Source organism: Hylobates moloch, unplaced genomic scaffold, assembly GCF_009828535.3.
Source record: "Hylobates moloch isolate HMO894 unplaced genomic scaffold, HMol_V3 SCAFFOLD_18, whole genome shotgun sequence".
Lineage (NCBI taxonomy): Eukaryota > Metazoa > Chordata > Mammalia > Primates > Hylobatidae > Hylobates > Hylobates moloch.
In genome coordinates, this window is record NW_026652293.1 from 11924020 (window position 1) to 11943250 (window position 19231).

The window sequence follows — 19231 nt, forward strand, 5'->3', positions numbered from 1 at the left end:
GTATGATATCGGTTCACTGCAACCTCTGCTTCCCAAGTTCAAGCGATTCTCCTGCCTTAGCATCTCAAGTTAACTGGGATTACAGGCATGCACCACCATGCCCAGCTAATTTTTGTATTTTTAGTAGAAATGCGGGTTTCACTGTGTTGGCCAGGCTAGCCTCAAACTCCTGACCTCAAGTGATCTGCCTCTCTCAGCCTCCCAAAGCACTGGGATTACAGGCGTTAGCCACCGCACCCAGCCTCTCCATGATTTTCTAATCCTCATTTACTCTTTGAACCCCAAACAGACTAAACTTCCCAATTAAGAAATCTCCTTTAAAAATATTTGATTAAACAATGCCAGTTCTTTAAGAATCATTTCAGGCTATGTTTGCCAAGACACACTAGAATGTTTAGACAGGCTCCACCTAATCCTTTCCCCCATTACTTTTACTTACCTTCTAAAGGGAATAGAAGGCAAACAGGTGCTGAGACACCTTATACCATGCAACTAAATTCATTTGTAAAGATTACTTTACTGTCCTAGAAAAATACATGTTGCAAATTTGAGGGCTACAACTTAACCACTTTAGAGGCTTCCTGAGGGAAAGGGGATAACCTTTGAATATCAGACTCTGTGGTAATGTGTGGGAGAGGCATATTAAATATAGTTGGGTCAGGTGGATTTAAAAAAAATCCCTTTTCCCCATTTTTTTTTTTCTTCTAAAAAAGGAAGATCAAATTGCCATCTGTCTGGCTTATTTTGTGTGTGCATGTATATATAGGAACAGCTTGAGGGGAAGGGTTATGTCATGCAATGAGGCAAAAACAAGACGACCTCCTCTGACAGAGGAGCCTTAGTGTTGTAGAAGAGAAGCAAGGCTGAGGTCACTGGAAAGGCTTAGAATGAAGCTGCTCCTGCCTGTTCCTCCTGAGAACCCAGAGCAGCAGTGGTCCAGGGCACAAAGCATAATGATCGCTCACGAAGATTCCTATCTGAACACATCAGAAGTCCTATGAACATAGATAGGTCTGTTTTAGAATATAAATGGTAGTGACTTCCTGTGCTCCTGAGGCGGGGCAAAATAATCCATAAACACATAATCCTTCTGGGCAATAATGTTTCTGGACTCGCCAGCAGAGGGCTCTAGGAACAGAGGTGGGGGTAGAGTTGGGGAGAAAAAAGGTTCTAGAGATGGGATGTCTTCAGGGGAACTTTGAGAAATGTCCTTTGTTCCAGCATTCCTAAGTGACGGCACTGGTGAGCCTGGTCTGAATTGTCATCAGTGTCACTGCCGAGGCCAAGGGCCAAGGGTCAAGATGCCACTTTAGGTTGAGAAGAAAGTGCATCTCAAGGCCAGTGAGGGCTGCAAAATGGTTTGCGGCTGGGCCAGAAGGGGCAAATGTAGAAAGCCTCCCCTTTTTAGATGCCAATGGTCTGTAGAACTCGCCTCTCGTTGTCATTAAGGTGGCCCGAAAACATTATGTAGCAGGGCTGCTGAGCAAACTGGCAGAGGAAATCTGTGAGATATGCCTGGAGGAAAGAGTAAGAGTGGCATTAGTGAGACGTTGCAAGTCACCCATTTGCAGTGGAGCAAGAACCACAATCAAATGGCACAGGGAATGCTGGTTTTTAGACAAATGCCAGCTCCCTGAGGGATGGTCTTTCATGTTCTTGGATCTAGTTTAGGTAATCCACAGGGAAACAACATTTTCCCAAGGCTGTATCACCCCAAGGACCTTCACAACATAGCCTCTAGAAGATGAATTACAACACATCAAGTGCAAAGTTCCAGCCCATCCAAAACCCTGGACCACTCAACAAGACTGGAACTCTTTCCCATGAGGCTCCCATGTTAAATTATAAATGGATTTTTTTTTTTTTTTTTGAACACAGGGTCTTGCTTTGTTGCCCAGGCTCAAGTGCAGTGGTATGATCACAGCTCACTGCAGCCTTGACCTCTTGGCCTCAAGCGATCCTCCCACCTCAGCCTCCCGAGTAGCTGGGACCACAGGGGTGTGCCGCTATGCCCAGATAATTTTTAAATTATTTGTAGAGACAGGGTGTCCCTGCATTGCTCAGACTGGTCTTGAACTCCTGGGCTTAAGCAATTCTCCCGCCTGACCTCCCAAAGTGTTGGGATTACAGGCATGAGCCACCATGCCTGGCTATAATGGATTTGAGCCCATATTCCTGTTTCCATGGCCTGGGACATTGTCATTTGCAAGACATCTCTGGACACCCTCACCTGCAGATCAATCTGATAGAGAGGATCCTTCAGGGCATCAGGGTCATCTTCCTCATCATCCTCGTAGTAATCCTCCTCTGTTAGACATAGCCAACACAGGGCGGGTCAGGACAAAGGCCCATGATCAGGCCCTGAGTGGTGATATACTACCACATGACTGAGGCGGAAGGTGCAAAAGCCCAAGAAATGTCCCTGTGGGCCCACCTCTCCCCTTTCTTGGGTACCCCATTCTTGGGATCAGTGTGTAAAGAAAAGGTATTTACCAAGGCTGTCCTCTTATCAAACAGCTTACCATATTTACTTGTAGCAAGAATGTCAGATAAAAGTTGGCCAGCTAAACCATCCTCCTCCTCCTCCTCTTCCTCCTCCTGGTCCTCCCACATATCATTGGAGTCATCTACTTGGAGATGAAAAGCAGCTAGAGCTAGAGCACATTCATGCATTTTCCCTCCCCAAATCCAAATAGGCCAGAATAGAAGGGCCCCAAAGGCTTCTGCAATGTGGCTTGTAGTCCCCAGTGAAAGAGAACCAGAAATGGCCAAACCCTCCTGGTTAGTCTCAATGAAAGAACCTGGAGATATAAGGGTTGAGGGGCTCTTAAGAAGAATCAAACCAAAGAAGGGCTATGTTAGCTTGCCTCCTGGCTGCCTCCCACCCCAGCCTCTGTAAGATTTCATATGGCAGACTGGAGAAGCAGCTCTACATGCCTAGTGCCTAGCATGGGTGCCAGCCACAGAGCAGCCATTCCATCAACTTTTTTTTTTTTTCAATTAGTGACTCAACAAACCAAGTTGATAATTTGACAATTTGTAACTTGATCTGCCAGGCTAAAAGTCTCCTGGGAGTAAGGGCCTGGTGCACCTTGACTCCACTCTGCAGGAGTGGCCTGGCGAGCGGCATTAGCCTCCATGACGTTGGAGAGCTCGTTGATGATCAGCTTTAGGATCTTGACCAGCAAAGGAATGTTTGTCCAGCGTTCTGGGTCTGGGAAGGAAGAAAAAGGCTTCAAGTCAGAGTGTCACTGAACTTACTTCTGGAAGTATCCCCGTCCTCTCCTCAGTGCCACTCACCAGAGTTCACCACCCCTCAAACTTTCACTGTCCCTGACTAGATCCAGTCTCCAAAGAGTGATTTAAAGTTAAATAACTTTATTCTGTTTGGTATTGTAACAGTTCAGAAGCTGGGAGAGATGAGAGTTCAGGGATTAAAGGAGATAGAGTCTTGTTAGTAATAAAGCTCTGAAACCAGGGAACTGTATAGAGCCAGTATTCCAGTCCCAATGACTTACAATTTGAGAGACAGCGGAGGTAATTATAAATCTACATTAAAGATAGCAGCTCTATACTCCCTACCTGCAAATCATTGGAGTTATAGGCCAAAGGCAACTCAGTAACAAAGACATGCTGACTATCTGTGCCCAAGCTTCTGAATGAAGCTGGAAGCTGGGATGCTTGGTACCTGAGACTATTTTTGTCTTTTTTTTTCCTTTAGACAGAGTTTCGCTCTTGTTGCCCAGGCTGGAGTGCAATGGTGTGATCTTGGCTCACTGCAACCTCCGCCTCCCGGGTTCAAGCGATTCTCCTGCCTCAGCCTCCCGAGTAGCTGGGATTACAGGCATGCGCCACCATGCCTGGCTAACTTTGTATTTTTAGTACAGACGGGGTTTCTCCATGTTGGTCAGGCTGGTCTCGAACTCCCAGCCTCAGGCGATCCACCCGCCTCGGCCTCCCAGAGTGCTGGGATTACAGGTGTGAGCCACTGCGCCTGCATTGTTTTTTTTTTTTTTTTGAGACGGAGTCTCGTTTTGTTGTCCAGGCTGGAATGCAGTGGCACGATCTTGGCTCACCGCAACCTCTGCCTCCCAGGTTCAAGTGATTCTCCTGCCTCAGCCTCCCAAGTAGCTGGGATTACAGGCGCCCGCCACCACGCCTGGCTAATTTTTGTATTTTTAGTAGAGACGGGATTTCACCACGTTGGTCAGGCTGGTCTCAAACTCCTGACTTCAAGTGATCCATCCGCTCTGGCCTCCCATCAAGTGCTGGGATTACAGGCGTGAGCCACCACGCCCGGCCTATTTTTGTCCATTTTCCACAACAGGAAGAAACCATATGTTCTGATCCCTTTTACCTAAATTTTCTGCTTCTTCTTTATCAAACCCATCACCAATAATTGTTTTAAAAATATACACCACAGTGCATTCCTTCCCTTCACCCAGGTATCCTTAGCCCCTTCTTATAGGGAGAGGATTGGAGGAATCGCAGCAGCACCCACTTTTGGCTGACTTAGAGCGGGTGCGGATGCCCTCATCCATGCTGTAGATCTCCTCTCCCTTCACACGGATATCCTGTAGCCGTTTGTCATCTGCATTGATGCCATGCTGGAGCAGCTTACAGAGTGCCACAGAGCTGGCAAGGAAGATCCAAAAAAAGGTCGATCAGCCGCCCATCTAGAGTTCATTCCAAGGAGATAAGCAATTATGTCCTAAGACCCTCTATTTGATAGTGAAAATTCCATTAACAACTAATTAGGAAAGCTAAGAGAGTTCAGCTGAAAATGAGATTTTAGAGTTCATGAGATGGTCTAATGAGATCTGTTCTTTTGTTGTTGTTGTTGTTGCTGTTGTTTTTGAGATAGGGTCTCATTCTGTCACCCAGGCTGAGTGCAGTGGTGTGATCATGGTTCACTGCAGCCTTGACCTCCCCGGGTTCAGGTGATCCTCCCACCTCAGCCTCCCAAGTAGCTGGGACTATAGGCACGTGCCACCACGCCTGGCTAATTTTTGTATTTTTCTGGTAGAGACAGGTTTCACCATGTTGCCCAGGTGGGTCTCAAGCAATTCGCCCACCTCAGTCTTTCAAAGTGCTCGATTACAGGTGACCTGTTCTTCTTGAACAAAGCTAAGATTGCACCATATTGTAAGGTGCAACAAGGTGATAAGAATCAGTGGTATAAAAGTCCAGGATAAAAAGTTAGGAAGCCAGGGTTAGAAGATTGGGTTTTTTATTTTTATTTTTTTGAGAGTTTCGCTCGTCGCCCAAGCTGGAGTGCAATGGCGTGATCTGCCTCCTTGGTTCAAGTGATTCTCCTGCCTTAGCCTCCCGAATAGCTGGGATTACAGGCACCCACAACCACATCCAGCTATTTTTTGTATTTGTAGTAGAGACAGGGTTTCACCATGTTGGCCAGGCTGGTCTTGAACTCCTGACCTTCAGTGATCTGCTTGCCTCAGCCTCCTAAAGTGCTGGGATTATAGGTGTGAGCCACTGTGCCTGGCCAAGGCTTGGGCTTATAAAGGAAAATAAGCCACTAGCGGCACTTAGCTGTGTGAAGTCTGTGGTACAGAAGGGATCTCTTGTAAACAGAGATCAGAAATATATCGTCTACCTCTGTTGACTGTCTTTTGGGGATTTCAAGATGGCAGCTATTCACATATGTGCGTTAGCAATAAAGAAAGACGGAAAAGGGAATACAGAGAGCCATTTGAAATGTCAAACAAAAATCAATGGAGCAAATCAGGAAAAAAAAGAAATATGGGTCAGGAGCAGTGGCTCACACCTGTAATCCCAGCACTTTGGGAGGCCCAGGTGGGCGGATCACTTGAGGTCAGGAGTTCAAGACCAGCCTGGCCAACATGGTGAAACCCTCTCTCTACTAAAAATACAAAAAAAAAAGAAATATGAGTGGTGGCAGAATGCCCAGAAAAGAAAGATGGGGTTCTACCTGACTTTGCCTTCATACTGTCCATAGAACAGGTGCTGTCGGCTTGTCCACTCAGCCATCACAAACTCTAGAGCAGGTTTGCCAGTAGGTCCTGGGAGGCTACACAGGAACTCCAAGAGAGGTTCTAGCTGAGTGTGCACCAGATGAGCGAACACCATGATCAGGGACTAGGAGAAAATAAGGACATTTGCTTCAGGGAAATCAATTTCAGAGACACAGGAGATGAAAGGGAACTGGCCAGTCAGATAAGAAATAGAGTCTACACTGAGGGTATTATCCACAGGACAAGAAAACATGGGAGACTTCCTTGTCCATGTTTCTTAGGCCAAAAAGATCAGACAGGTCCCATTTTACTTAACTGTCCTACAAGGCTAGTAAGAGGGTAAAATAACTCAGGACCAAAATACTAATTTTCATTTCTATCAGCCAGGGAGTAGGAAGCCCACTCCCCACTGTTCTCTTACCTGCATGACACTGAGCGTCTCTGCCTGCTGCATCTTACTGAGGATGGCACGAAGAATCTGGTCTAGATTCTCCCCGAGTTCCCGCCCTGCCTTGGAGATGAGGGTGGAAACAAGGCGGCCCACAAAGGCCGCAGTGAACTCTGAGGTGCGGGGGTCCAGGAGCTGGCTCACCACTTGCATCACATACCACAGTCCATTGTGGCCCTGCTCATCATGCCACTGGGCTACTTGTTCCAGGGTCACTGACACGTAGGCCCGCAAGCACTCTCCGCCATTCTGGGGAGACAGGGGTGGCAAGCAAGATTAGTAATCAAGGGACAGATGCCAGAAGGCCCTCAGTCTGTATAAACAAATGTTCCCAGAGGCCTATGCCTCATAAAAGCTGTGAATCTATAATGTTTGTGGTGGGCTCATACCACCGGAGTCAGGAATTTACTGTTACAGACATAGACATGCATTACATAATTCCCCCTTTACCTAATCAGCTATCTCACAAATGTGTATATATATATATTTAATCACAGGGACAATAGCCAAGCAAAATGAATTTTAATCATAAAGGTCTACCTCTGGTACTAAAAAAATATGCTTACAATTTTGCAATTAACTGGGGATACTATAGGTCTTTATATAGATCTTACACAAACCACTATTTGCCTAGGGATTTCCAAGCTGATCAATATTCACTGGCAAGTTCCTATAACCTTTCTAATCAATCACAGTAGCACACACCTGAAAAGGTAACCAATTCACCCAAGAAACAGGCACTGTTTCCCCTCTCTAGAGGCCCATTACTCTGCTGACTTTATTACTAGAAGAAATATGCAGAAAGACTTTCTTATGGCCCCAAGTCTAGATGTCTGTAATCTCTTTCACAGTAGCAATACCCAATACAGATGGGCAGGGTGCTTGGTATCCATATTTTAAAAAACTGTAACATGCTCCAAAGCACCAGAAATGCTTGGCTTTTGCAGCCTGAACTCTTCCTGAATCTGCTAAGTAAATATGGAGTTGAGAATTCCGTATTTCAAAAGCATAAAACCATGTCAGATTTCTCAGCATAGTATAAGCCCATGGCTGGGGAGCTATCTTCCCTCTTCTACTCTCCATGTCTCAGATACCTGCATGGTGGCATTGTCATCTGTGTGAAGGGTACACTGTGCCACAGCAGGGAAAGCTTGGCAGATGAGAAGCTGGGAAAGGGGAGGCTTTGTATTTCGTACTACTGTTGTCAGGATATCAATGGCTGTCTGAAAGAGAGAAGAAAAAGGAAAGTCAGAATTGCCTCTGGGGTTGGGGGGTGCCCAACAACCAAGATCCTTCCTGGATGGGTATTACATAGCAACCCAGAGAAAGCTTATTAATGAAAGGCAAGTTTCCAAAATAAAAGGAATAATTAAATGGGTAGTACTCTCAGCCTCCTCATAATAGCTTACTAATTGATTAGTCATAGGGGTGGGCAGTAGTACATGGTAGTGGATTGGATAACCAGGTGACATACTTAGTGGCACTGTGTAATGGTAGCACTCTATTCAATTCACTGAGGGTACCGCTGGAACAAGAAGAGCCATTTTCTTTCTTTCTTTCTTTTTGAGGCAGAGTCTCGCTCTGTCATCTAGGCTGGAGTGCAGTGGCGCGATCTCCGCTCACTGCAACCTCTGCCTCCTGGGTTCAAGTGATTCTCTTGCCTCAACTTCCTGAGTGGCTGGTACTGCAGGTGCCTGCCACCACGCCCAGCTAATTTTTGTATTTTTAGTAGAGACAGGGTTTCACCATATTGGCCAGGCTGGTCTCGAACTCCTGACCTTGTGTCCCACCCACCTCGGCCTCCCAAAGTGCTGCGATTACAGGCATGAGCCACCGCGCCAAGCCAAGCCATTTTCTTAAAGCTTCAGAGAATCATCCACTGTCCTTGCGGGCAAAAGAGCTCAGCAAAATCACCCCATGAATCTCTAACGCTATTAGGTTCTTGTCAGCTAGATGCATCTGTGGGTGGCACTCGTAGATCTCACACACACACACACACACACACACACACACACACACACACACACACAGCCACTTACCGCACAAAGCCCTGCAGGAATCTTGTCTGCTGGGGCCTGCATTATGCTGACCAGAGTGGGAATCAGCCTCATTTGCATTGGGCCCTGACAGGCTTCAATCTGGGACAGCTCCTTGAAGATGTCCTGAGCCAGTGAGGCGACGACGGGATCTGAAGTGGATAAGGCAACACGGAATCCCCCTGCCTGATGGTCAGCATCTGCTTCTCACTTAATGATGCCTGTTGTTTGGCCCTAACCTAAGTTAACAACTTCTGCATTGATTACTTATCACATACCTGGGACCTAGTGGGGCCACATGAATAACCTGAAAGAACAGGAGAGATCCTAAATCTCCAAGAGGTACACTTTATATGGCTTCATTAAAGTAGGGACTAGTCATTAACAGCTACTCCTAAAACAAAGTATGGCTTTTTCTAGAGAAAAATCTTTAAAGTCTTTATTCTTGTGAAACCTACATTATAAAACCAAACGCTTAAAAAAATAAAAATAAAAAAGCCCAACTGATACTTTAAGAAGACATGAAAGTTGCAAAAATTGCCAAAACACCGACTTTGATGCATGAGAGAAATCATACATATCTGCTATGGGGTAGCCATGGTAGACATGAAGAACTCTCAAAGCTACTTCTGGAGCAAAAGGCAAAACTCCTAAAAAGCAGAGCCTTATGAAGAAAGGGAACTTTAGCTCAATCTTCTTTATAGAACATAACATCCTCCTCTATTTAGTATGGAAAAATATAGGCAATGTGCATTAAACTATACCTTAAAATATCACTGCAGCATTGTTTGTAATAGAAAAAAATTGGGAATACCCTAGATGTCCATTAACAGAATGGGTAAATTATGATATACCCATTTTATGGAATATTAGTAATGGCTGAAAAGAATGAGATACATCCAAGAACACAATGTGGAAAGCTCCTCAGTACACATTTTTCAGTGAAAAAGCTATCAAATAACATGTTCAGTATATCACATTATATAAATAATCCTTATCCTGTACATCTTTCTGAGCTTCAATATTGGAGCTCTCTCTTTAAAAAAAAAATCCTTAATATTTTACTAGTAATAAGGTATTAATAAATACATTCACTACAGGAAAAAAAAGACTTAAAATGCAGAAAATAATGAAAACACCTGTAATTCCACCACCTAAACACTCAACATTTTGATGTATTTTTTTTTTAAACATACCTATCTATACATACATGCTTTTCTAAAAGAAAAATCAAAACTTGGGATCATATTCTATGGATTTTTGGGGAAAAGTATCTTTTCATTTATTATAATGTAAGCTCTTTCCCATGGTTTTAGTTATTCCTTTTAAGCTTGATTTTTAATGGCTGCACAGTATTTCATTTTATGGATATAATTAACTAATGTCTTTTTATAATTTCCAAATTTTTACTACTGTAAAAAATATCTAGTGAATACCTTTGTTTATAAACTTTTACTTTAGTATCTCCTTTTCTAAATTATAGTCCTAGCCCTTTTCTCTTAGGAGGCTTTTCATTTGCCCAATTTCCTATTCTATCATCAAAGTTCTGAATTATGTCTCTTGCTTATTAGCCCTTTATTTATTATCTTTATCCCTAAGTCCTTAATAGAGAGTAAGTGTTACAGAAATAGGTACTCTATTTTTTAATGCTGCTACATTTACAGCACAATTCTATTTTTTGCTAATTGAAAGCCAGATTCTTTGCTTACGATGTTAAAGCCATAGCTTCATAGCTAAGACCAGACCTAGGGAATCTTTCATTTAAATTCACCAGCCACCACCTTTTCTTTGGTGCCCCTCATAACACATCCTCCCTGGCAGCATACCATTACTGTACTTTAGGAAAATGGCGATGGTGAAGGGGCAGATTTTGCTTTCCATGCTTGCTGTGAATTCGGGGTCTACTGTACAAACGATGCACAGGGTCTCCATCACCAGGTTGAGGACCTCTGAGCTGAACTGGGCTGCTAGGTGAATTAAGCCATCAAGGATGCTGGGGAGGAAGGGCTGGAGCACGTGGGTACTCTCTGAGACTTTCAGTTGGTCACAATAACTAGAGAGAGATAGATAAGCAAGAATTATTTAAAAAAATTCAATTCCTGGTTTTCCCAATCAATCTCACATATTATAGCATTTGTATGTGTAGCTTTATAAAGCTAATTCTAAAGTTAGGTTTAAGTTTCTATTTCTTTCTGGATGTATTATATAAACATCAATACCACCATTTCTATGTTCTGTAATTTATTTCTTTGACTTTTGCTATTTTCTTTAAAAACTTCTGCTTTTTTTCTTGAGGTTTTTTTTTTTTTTTTTTTTTGCATCCTGAAACAAGCTTAATTTATATAAACATTTTATGTACACTTTCAAAATCAGCCTATTAGCTGTAGGATTTAAAGTTCCCTCTATAGTTTTACTGTATTAGCCTCTTTTCAATCAACAAATATTTACTGAATGTTGCTTACCATGTCCAATATGATACAATTGTTAAAAATACATTGTCTAGGACCAGGCACGGTGGCTCACACCTGTGATCCCAGCACTTTGGGGGGCCAAGGCAGGTGGATCACCTGAGGTCAGGAGTTCCAGACCAGCCTGGCCAACATGACAAAACACTGTCTCTACTAAAAATGCAAAAATTAGCTAGGCATGGTGTTGCGCACCTGTAATCTCAGATACTCAAGAGGCTGAGCCATGAGAATCATTTGAACCTGGGAGGCGGAGGGTGCAGTGAGCCGAGATCATGCCACTGCACTCCAGCCTGGGTGACAGAGCGAGACTGTCTCAAACAGAAACACAAAAACACAACAACAACAAAAATTGTCTGAGTCTTTACTTTTGTTTATCTTTAGAATGGCAATAAGTTAAAACAATAAAAACATTGTTTCTCTATGTTAAAAGAACCTAGTACAGAAACAAGGCATTTAGCAGTATTCAATAAGTTGTTTTTCTTTCTTTCTTTTTTCTTTGTTTTGAGACGGAGTCTCACTCTGTTCCCCAGGCTGGAGTGCAGTGGCACGATCTCGGCTCCCTGCAACCTTCGCCTCTGAGGTTAAAGCGATTCTCTTGCCTCAGCCTCCTGAGTAGCTAGGAATACTGGGAATACTGGGAATACAGGCACCCGCCATCACGCCCAGCTAATTTTTGTATTTTTAGTAGAGATGGGGTTTCACCATGTTGGCTAGGGTGGTCTTGTACTCCGGACCTCAGGTGATCTGCCTGCCTTGGCCTCCCAAAGTGCTGAGATTACAGGCATGAGCCACTGCGCCCGGCCAATAAATGGTTTTTAACTTAAATGCTTTATTTTAAAAATGTCTTATAACCGTATTATTTGTGTCGGCTTTCAAAGATCCACAATGACCAGTGAAACTGTGGGCTTTAATCTCAGATCTGTCCACAGACTTTTTGATTTTTGGTTCATAATGTTTGATTCCAATACTACCCTGCTCTGACCAAACTTCTCCTAAAGAGCTGATGTGGAACCTGGCTTTGGTCAGCTCTCAACTCCTTAGACTAGCTTTTGGATCCATCCCTCGACCAGCATTTATCTGTCCTCTCCCTCTCTCCATTTCCCACTTCTATTCTTTTTTTAAAAAATTTTATTATTATTATATTTTAAGTCTTCCCACTTCTAAGGGTTTATAGTTACTTTGCCCCTCTAATGAACTTGAAACTGTACAGTATGGTAGATCACAGAGTTTGCATCATCTATCTACATCATATTGGATCTTAAATGCCATGCTAAAAGAGGTTGGACTTTATTGTGGAAGTCGGTGTTTCTTTAACTTGTGTTACTCCTAACACGTAATCTTCTCTTTACCCTAAAGTCTCTAGGGAAAACTGATGTCCCATGAAAATATTATATATATATACTGTGGCTTCCTATACTGCCTGACATAATATGACTTTCTTCTGAAGTACCTCTATCTCAAGTTTGAAGAGAACAACTGGGAGTCATGAAATTTTTTTTTTTTTTTTTTTTGAGATGGAGTCTTGCTCTGTTGCCAGGCTGGAGTGCAGTGCCATGATCTCGGCTCACTGCAACCTCCACCTCCCGGGTTCAAGTGATTCTCCTGCCTCAGCCTCCTGAGTAGCTGGGACTACAGGCGTGCACCCAGCTAATTTTTTTTTTTTTGTATTTTTAGTAGAGATGGGGTTTCACCATGTTGGCCAGGATGGTTTCGATCTCCTGACCTTGTGATCCACCCACCTCGGCCTCCCAAAGTGCTGGGATTACAGGCATGAGCGTGCCCGGCTGCCATGAGTGATTTTAACAGCAGGAGCAATAAAATCAGTTTTCTATTTCAGAAAGATCAACTTGACAGCTCAAATAATATGGACTGCAGAAGTGTGAGGCTGCAGACAACCAGGAAGCTGCTGCATTAATTCAAGGAAGAGAAGTAGAGAGTACAATCAGGGTAGTAGCAGGGGAAGACGGGAAGGAAGGGATGAGAGGCCAAGGAACCAAGATCTAAAAGGCAAATATCTGGGATCTCTACCTTTCATTAAAACAGGGAATACAAGATCTTTAAGTTCAAGATCTAAAGTTACAAGATTTCTACCTTTAATAAAAAAGAAAATACAGGTAGGACACGCCTGAAGGTGATAAATGGTAAGCTTAGTAGTAAATGTGTTGATTTTCAGGTACTTTAAAGATATCCATCCTGGTATGGATAGTAAGCAATGGATACATTAGTTTGTAGTTCAGGAGAAAGTCTGACATAAATTTGAGTTGAAAAATGTGAAACAAGTATAATTATTTGTCAATCGGTATCTTGTTTCAGAGATTATTTAAGGGAGTTTGCAATGATACATAAACTATGACATGAAGGAATAAATTAAAACTGGGGCTAAGGAAAAAAAGAAAAGCAACGGTGGAATGCTGATCATTAAAACGTTACTAGTGACATTAGAAAAGACAGCTGCAGGCCGGGCGCGGTGGCTCATGTCTGTAATCCCAGCACTTTGGGAGGTGGGGGCGGGTGGATCACCTGAGGTCAGGAGTTTGAGACCAGCCTGACCAACATGGAGAAACCCTGTCTCTACTAAAAATACAAAATTAGCTGGGTGTGGTGGCACATGCCTGTAATCCCAGCTGCTGGGGAGGCTGAAGCAGGAGAATTGCTTGAACCCAGGAGGCAGAGGTTGTGGTGAGCCGAGATCGCGCCACTGCACTCCAGCCTGGGCGACAGACAGTAAGACTCCGTCTCAGAAAAAAAAAAAAAAAAAAGAAAAATAGTTCCAATAGTGTGACAGGGACATAAGCCAGTTTGCAATTGGCTGGTAAACTAAATAGGAAATGACCAAAGAGAAACTCTTGACTGAAAGAAAGATAGCTAATGATCCATTCATAGGACAGTTCTTAATCTGGATCCACAGATAGGCTTCAAGGAATCCAGTGTTTGACAATGAATATAAAATTTTGTAAACATATAAGAGTCCGTTTCTCTGGCCCGCATATCCACAGCTTTTGTCATCCTACAGAGATATCTGTTACATCTCTCAAGAAAACCATTAAACCACTACCCATGTGGTCCAAGAGATATGAACATTAAAAATAAAAGTTTTCTTCACAGTTCTTCTGATTATAAAAGTAATACAAACTTGTTGAAATAAACAAACAAACAAAATATTTTATATATATAACAGAGAATGAAAGCTCTTTGTACTCTAATCTCCCCCAGAGAGAATCAATGTTGGTAAGTATGCCTGATAGGTACTGTTGTCTACCTAAAACACTCTGGAAAGTAATGGGCTTATTTTACCCAAAGTACTTTCACATTCATACCAAACTCCTCTCACAGCTTGCAGCTGCAAACATTTCCATAAAATCACAACACAAAGTGGATAATTCTCCAATGAAATCAAGTTTCACAAAGGTCAGAAGCTATACTGGCAGTGACCACAGGTACAAACTCAGAAAAACCCTTAAAATAACATTCATGCCTTAAGCAGGTTAGGGCTCTCTCTTCTCAGACATTCACAATAGTCTTAGAGCTTTCTGAAAAAGCTATACTTAGTTTGCCTCTTAAGATGATACTTTTAATTATTTTAGAGCCAAAGATCTGCTTCACCTAGATTGAAGCAGAAAAAGATGGGACTGTGTTTATGGTCATAACATTAACCATTTAATTAAAACAGGCAGTTCTTGAATGCTTTCTAATGACATATAACACACGGCATCTCAAAAGATACTCCTCTGCCTCAAAAGATAAGACAGGGCAGGCACACGGAAAATAAATTTTGTGCTGGTAGTTTTAGGATTCAGTTGAGATGTTTAAGTTTAAGATAGTCCTTAAAACAACAATGGTCCTTCTAGTCTGCGTAGGAATATAAATAAATGACTTTTGATCCATTAGTAACACTAGCCTTAAAAAAGATAGGTAAAACTGGGAAAAAATAAGCGGTGTTTCTAGGCCACATTATCCCAGATTTGGTTTCTAATATAATCAACCAACAAAATGATGTGGACTCTAATCCTGCTTCTATCATTCATTAATTGTGCAACCCTGTGCAAAACGTTTTTCTCTCCAAACCTCAGGTTCTTCACCATTGAGAGAAAGGGAGTTGCCTAGATGATTCCAGAACTGGAGCGAATTTAAAGAGGAAGAGGAGCAGAAAGGAACAGGACATCTTCTGGACTCATAAAAGCCATGTCTCTAGCATGGTTTCTTTCCCTGTCCTTCCAACATTCACCCTGAAGGAGATCATTAGCAGGGATTTCCAAGCAACATAATACACTGTAAAACTGATTTGGTATATCTAACCTGAGCAACTTTCCCTTAAGATAATTATCACCCTAGGGTAGCATACTCACCCCCAGATGGCTCTCACTGCAGAAATTCGAACTGATGGGGGCTGTGTCTCGTGAAGACCACTAACTGTTGCCTGTAGGAACTGCTGGATCAGTTCAGGGGACATAGCAACAGTGAACCGACTGGCAGCCCAAAGTGCCCGGCCCAAGAGGAAAGGAGACACTGGGAGAAAGACAGAACAATTAGGGGCTGGAAAATGAAAATTCCTTTTACTTGTTCTTTCTCTTTCCCACATCCATTCCTCAATTTTTTTTTTTTTGGAGATGGAGTCTCACTCTGTCACCCAGGCTGGCGTGCAATGGCGTGATCTCGGCTCACTGTAACCTCCATCCCCCTGGGTTCAAGCAATTGTCCTGCCTCAGCCTCCTAAGTAGCTGGGATCACAGGCGCCTGCCACCACGCCCGGCTAATTTTTTGTATTTTTAGTAGAGATGGCATTTTGCCATGTTGGCCAGGCTGGTCTCAAACTCTGGACCTCAAGTGATCTGCCTGCCTCGGCCTCCCAAAGTGCTGGGATTACAGGCATGAGCCACCACGCCTGGCCCTCCATTCCTCAATTTTTAGAAGTAAAGAGATGCTACATAATATGTACAACTTATTTGAGAGAAAAAGCATAACCTTGTATGATGAAAGCAAATGTGTGACCTGTGGTACAAAATCAATTTCCCAGTTTTCCCTTGTCTCTTCTGAGCAAAGTAGATCTTGAATATTATTAGACTAAAAAGACTTTAACACCCCAGTCCTCACCCCCAGCTCTCATTATTCCTTACCTGTACTACTAGCTAATCTTTTTTTTTTTTTTTTTTGAGATGGAGTTTCATTCTTGTTGCCTAGGCTGGAGTGCAATAGTGTGATCTCGGCTCACCACAACCTCCACCTCCCTGGTTCAAGCGATTCCCCTGCCTCAGCCTCCCCAGTAGCTGGGATTACAGGCATGCGCCACCACGCCCAGCTAATTTTGTATTTTTAGTAGAGATGGGGTTTCTCCATGTTGGTCAGGCTGGTCTCGAACTCCTGACCTTAGGTGATCTGCCTGCCTTGGCCTCCAAAAGTGCTGGGATTACAGGTGTGAGCCATGGTACCCAGCCCGCTTGATCTTCTAAATTGCCATCTCCATTGCTAGTTTATTCCCACTTTTGGATCACTCTTTTTTTTTTGAGATGGAGTCTTGCTCTGTCGCCCAGGCTGGAGTGTAGTGGCACAATCTCAGCTCACTGTAACCTCTGCTTCCCGGGTTCGAGCGATTCTCCTGCCTCAGCCTCCCGAGCAGCTGGGATTACAGGTGCGTGCCACCACGCCTGGCTAATTTTTGTATTTTTAGTAGAGACGGGGTTTCACCATGTTGGCCAGGCTGGACTTGAACTCCTGAACTCAAGCAATCCACTCGGCTCGACCTCCCAAAGTGCTGGGATTACAGGCATGAGCCACTGCATGCAGCCTTGGATCACTCTTAAAACATAAATTATAGCTCTGATCATGTCATTCTTCTATTTAAAATCTGTCAATGAATTCCATAGTCCACCAAATAAAGATTACCTTAGTCATCACGTTATTCAAGGCTCCCTAAGATCAGCGACTCTAGCATTACCTATGATTTCCCTTTATGGTTTCCAAACTCAAGTACACATGCCTCCTTAGCAACTTACATCTTACTCTCCCAGCTCTCTGCCTTGTTCACATTGCAAGCCTACATAATCACCTCCTTGCATTACCTAATTCATCTCTTAGGCTGAAGCAATTCTAACTATCTCTGTGCCACAGTAAGTCTGTCTTTAGTGTTCTTACATGTTATATATTTCGTTCGATAGTCTAGCCACTAATGTAAGGATTACTACCCTTGTTTACTATAAGCTGCTGAGGAGAGACTATTCTTATTCAGCTTGTCACAAGGCTTAACTTGTTTACTCACACAATAAACATCTTGTTGACAGAAAACACTGAACAGAACCTAATAAACTGTGCCAGTCAAATTACACAATACAGATGCTCCTCTGCTTATGATGGGGTTACTTCCTGATAAACCCATTGTAAGTTGAAAATACTGTGTTAAAAATGCATTTAAATTTAATACTGAACATCACAGCTTAGCTGAACCTACCTTAAACATGCTCAGAACACTTACATTAGCATAAAGTTGGGCAAACTCATCTAACACAAAGCCTATTTTATAATAAAGTATTGAATATCTCATATAATTTATTGAATACTGTGCTGAAAGTGAAAACAGAATGGTTGTAAGGGTACTTGAAGTATGGTTTCTACTAAATGCATATTGCTTTGGCATCACTGTAAAGTTGAAAAATCATAAGTCCAACCACTGTAAGTGAGAAGCTGTTTATAACTTTATATAACGTACAGAAGCAGTTCCCAAAGGATGGTCCGGAAATTCCCTAAAGTTAAAACTATTTTCACAGTAATACAGAGACATTATTTTTTTCACTTTCATTCTTTCTTTTTTTTTGAGACGGAGTCTCGCTCTGTTGCCCAGGCTGGAGCGCACTGGCATGATCTTGGCTCACTGCAACCTCCGCCTCCTGGGTTCAAGCAATTCCCCTACCTCAGCCTCCTGAGTAGCTGGGATTACAGACGCATGCCACCACGCCCAGCTAATTTTTGTATTTTTAGTAGAGATGGGGTTAGGCCATGTTAGCCAGGCTGGTCTCAAACTCCTGACCTCATGATCCACCCACCTCAGCCTCCCAAAGTGCTGGGGTTACAGGCATGAGCCACCATGCCCGGCCTCACTTTCACTCTTTCACAAGTATATAGTGGAGTTTTCCAGAGGTTATATGATATGTGATATCATGGCTCTGACAGCCAGGGGAATACATGTTTCCATTTCTTTTATTTTAAAAACATCTCAGTTTTAATCTTTAGTATGTTAAATATTAATAAATTAAAGCCACATAAAAATGTCTTTTAAATTATTGATAATTTATAACCAAAGTTTCAGAATGGTTGGTGTAGAAAAGGTTTTAGCTACAGGCAGGATTAACAAGTGATACATATTGAGCCTTTTTCCAGACTAAATAACAAATATTCTAAAATTTCCAAAGTTTTTGAAAAATCTTTGCTACGGTAAACTCTACAAGAAATGTGTTGATGAGCTTCAGAAATCATTCAATGTGTGTAACTATGGGATGTCTACTCAAGGCACTTGTAGGATACAAAGATTAGACATGATTTCTACTCTCAGAGACCTTACTAGTAGGAGTAAGAAAACATTCAACAATGCAGCATATGATAAATACAGAGTGAAACAGGATATTCCCAATGGATCTGAGCTCTGTATGTACGACCATTTTAATTTGTGATTCAGAGAATGGAAGTGACGGAGTGAGACACCCGATAATAGATTACCTACTTAAGATCACAGAGCAGAACATTTTCAAATGACATAAGCTACTCCCAGAACTATCCTATGGAGAGGAAGTAAATGGACTGAAAATGGAGCAAACAATACCAAACGTTCCATGATTTAAGTACTGAGAGAGAAAGCAAAGGCAGTGTTTTCGGATGGGGATCTGGCTCCAAGGATGTGAAAAGGCATGGCATAGCAGAAGCAAGTAGCAGAAAATGCCACATAGACAACAATGATTCTTAGCTACTGCTCTGTATTGCGGAAGAAATCGGTCTAATAGTAAAGGGCTACCTTTTTTTTTTTTTTTAACCAAGTCTCGCTCTGTCACCCAGGGTGGAGTACAGTGGTGTGATCTCAGTTCACTGCAACCTCTGCCTCCTGGGTTCAAGTGATTCTCCTGCCTCAGCCTCTTGAGTAGCTGGGACTACAGGCTCCTGCTACCACACCTGGCTAATTTTTATATTTTTAGTAGAGATGGGGTTTCACCAAGTTGGCCAGGCTGGTTTTCAACTCCTGACCTCAGGTGAGTCACTTGCCTTAGCCTCCCAAAGTGCTGGGATTAGAGGCGTGAGCCGTCGCGC

General features: G+C 42.8%; 1 protein-coding gene across 3 annotated transcripts in view; it reads right to left on the reverse strand.

The window, feature by feature from the left end:
- Positions 1–998: 998 nt before the first annotated feature.
- Positions 999–19231, reverse strand: part of IPO9 (importin 9) — a 49008-nt gene continuing 30775 nt past the window's right edge. The window contains exons 14-24 of one of the 3 annotated variants that reach the window (XM_032136975.2): positions 15292–15451; positions 10304–10530; positions 8481–8629; positions 7536–7664; positions 6415–6690; positions 5951–6117; positions 4502–4635; positions 3092–3214; positions 2523–2627; positions 2231–2307; positions 999–1515 (exon numbers count right to left, since the gene is read on the reverse strand). In XM_032136975.2, the coding sequence (XP_031992866.1) occupies positions 1405–1515; positions 2231–2307; positions 2523–2627; positions 3092–3214; positions 4502–4635; positions 5951–6117; positions 6415–6690; positions 7536–7664; positions 8481–8629; positions 10304–10530; positions 15292–15451 (1658 nt within the window). In that variant the 3' untranslated portion in view covers positions 999–1404. Of the gene's footprint in view, positions 1516–2230; positions 2308–2522; positions 2628–3091; positions 3215–4501; positions 4636–5950; positions 6118–6414; positions 6691–7535; positions 7665–8480; positions 8660–10303; positions 10531–15291; positions 15452–19231 lie in introns of all 3 variants that reach the window. The other 2 variants (XM_058430893.1, XM_058430894.1) reach the window with 2 other exon arrangements.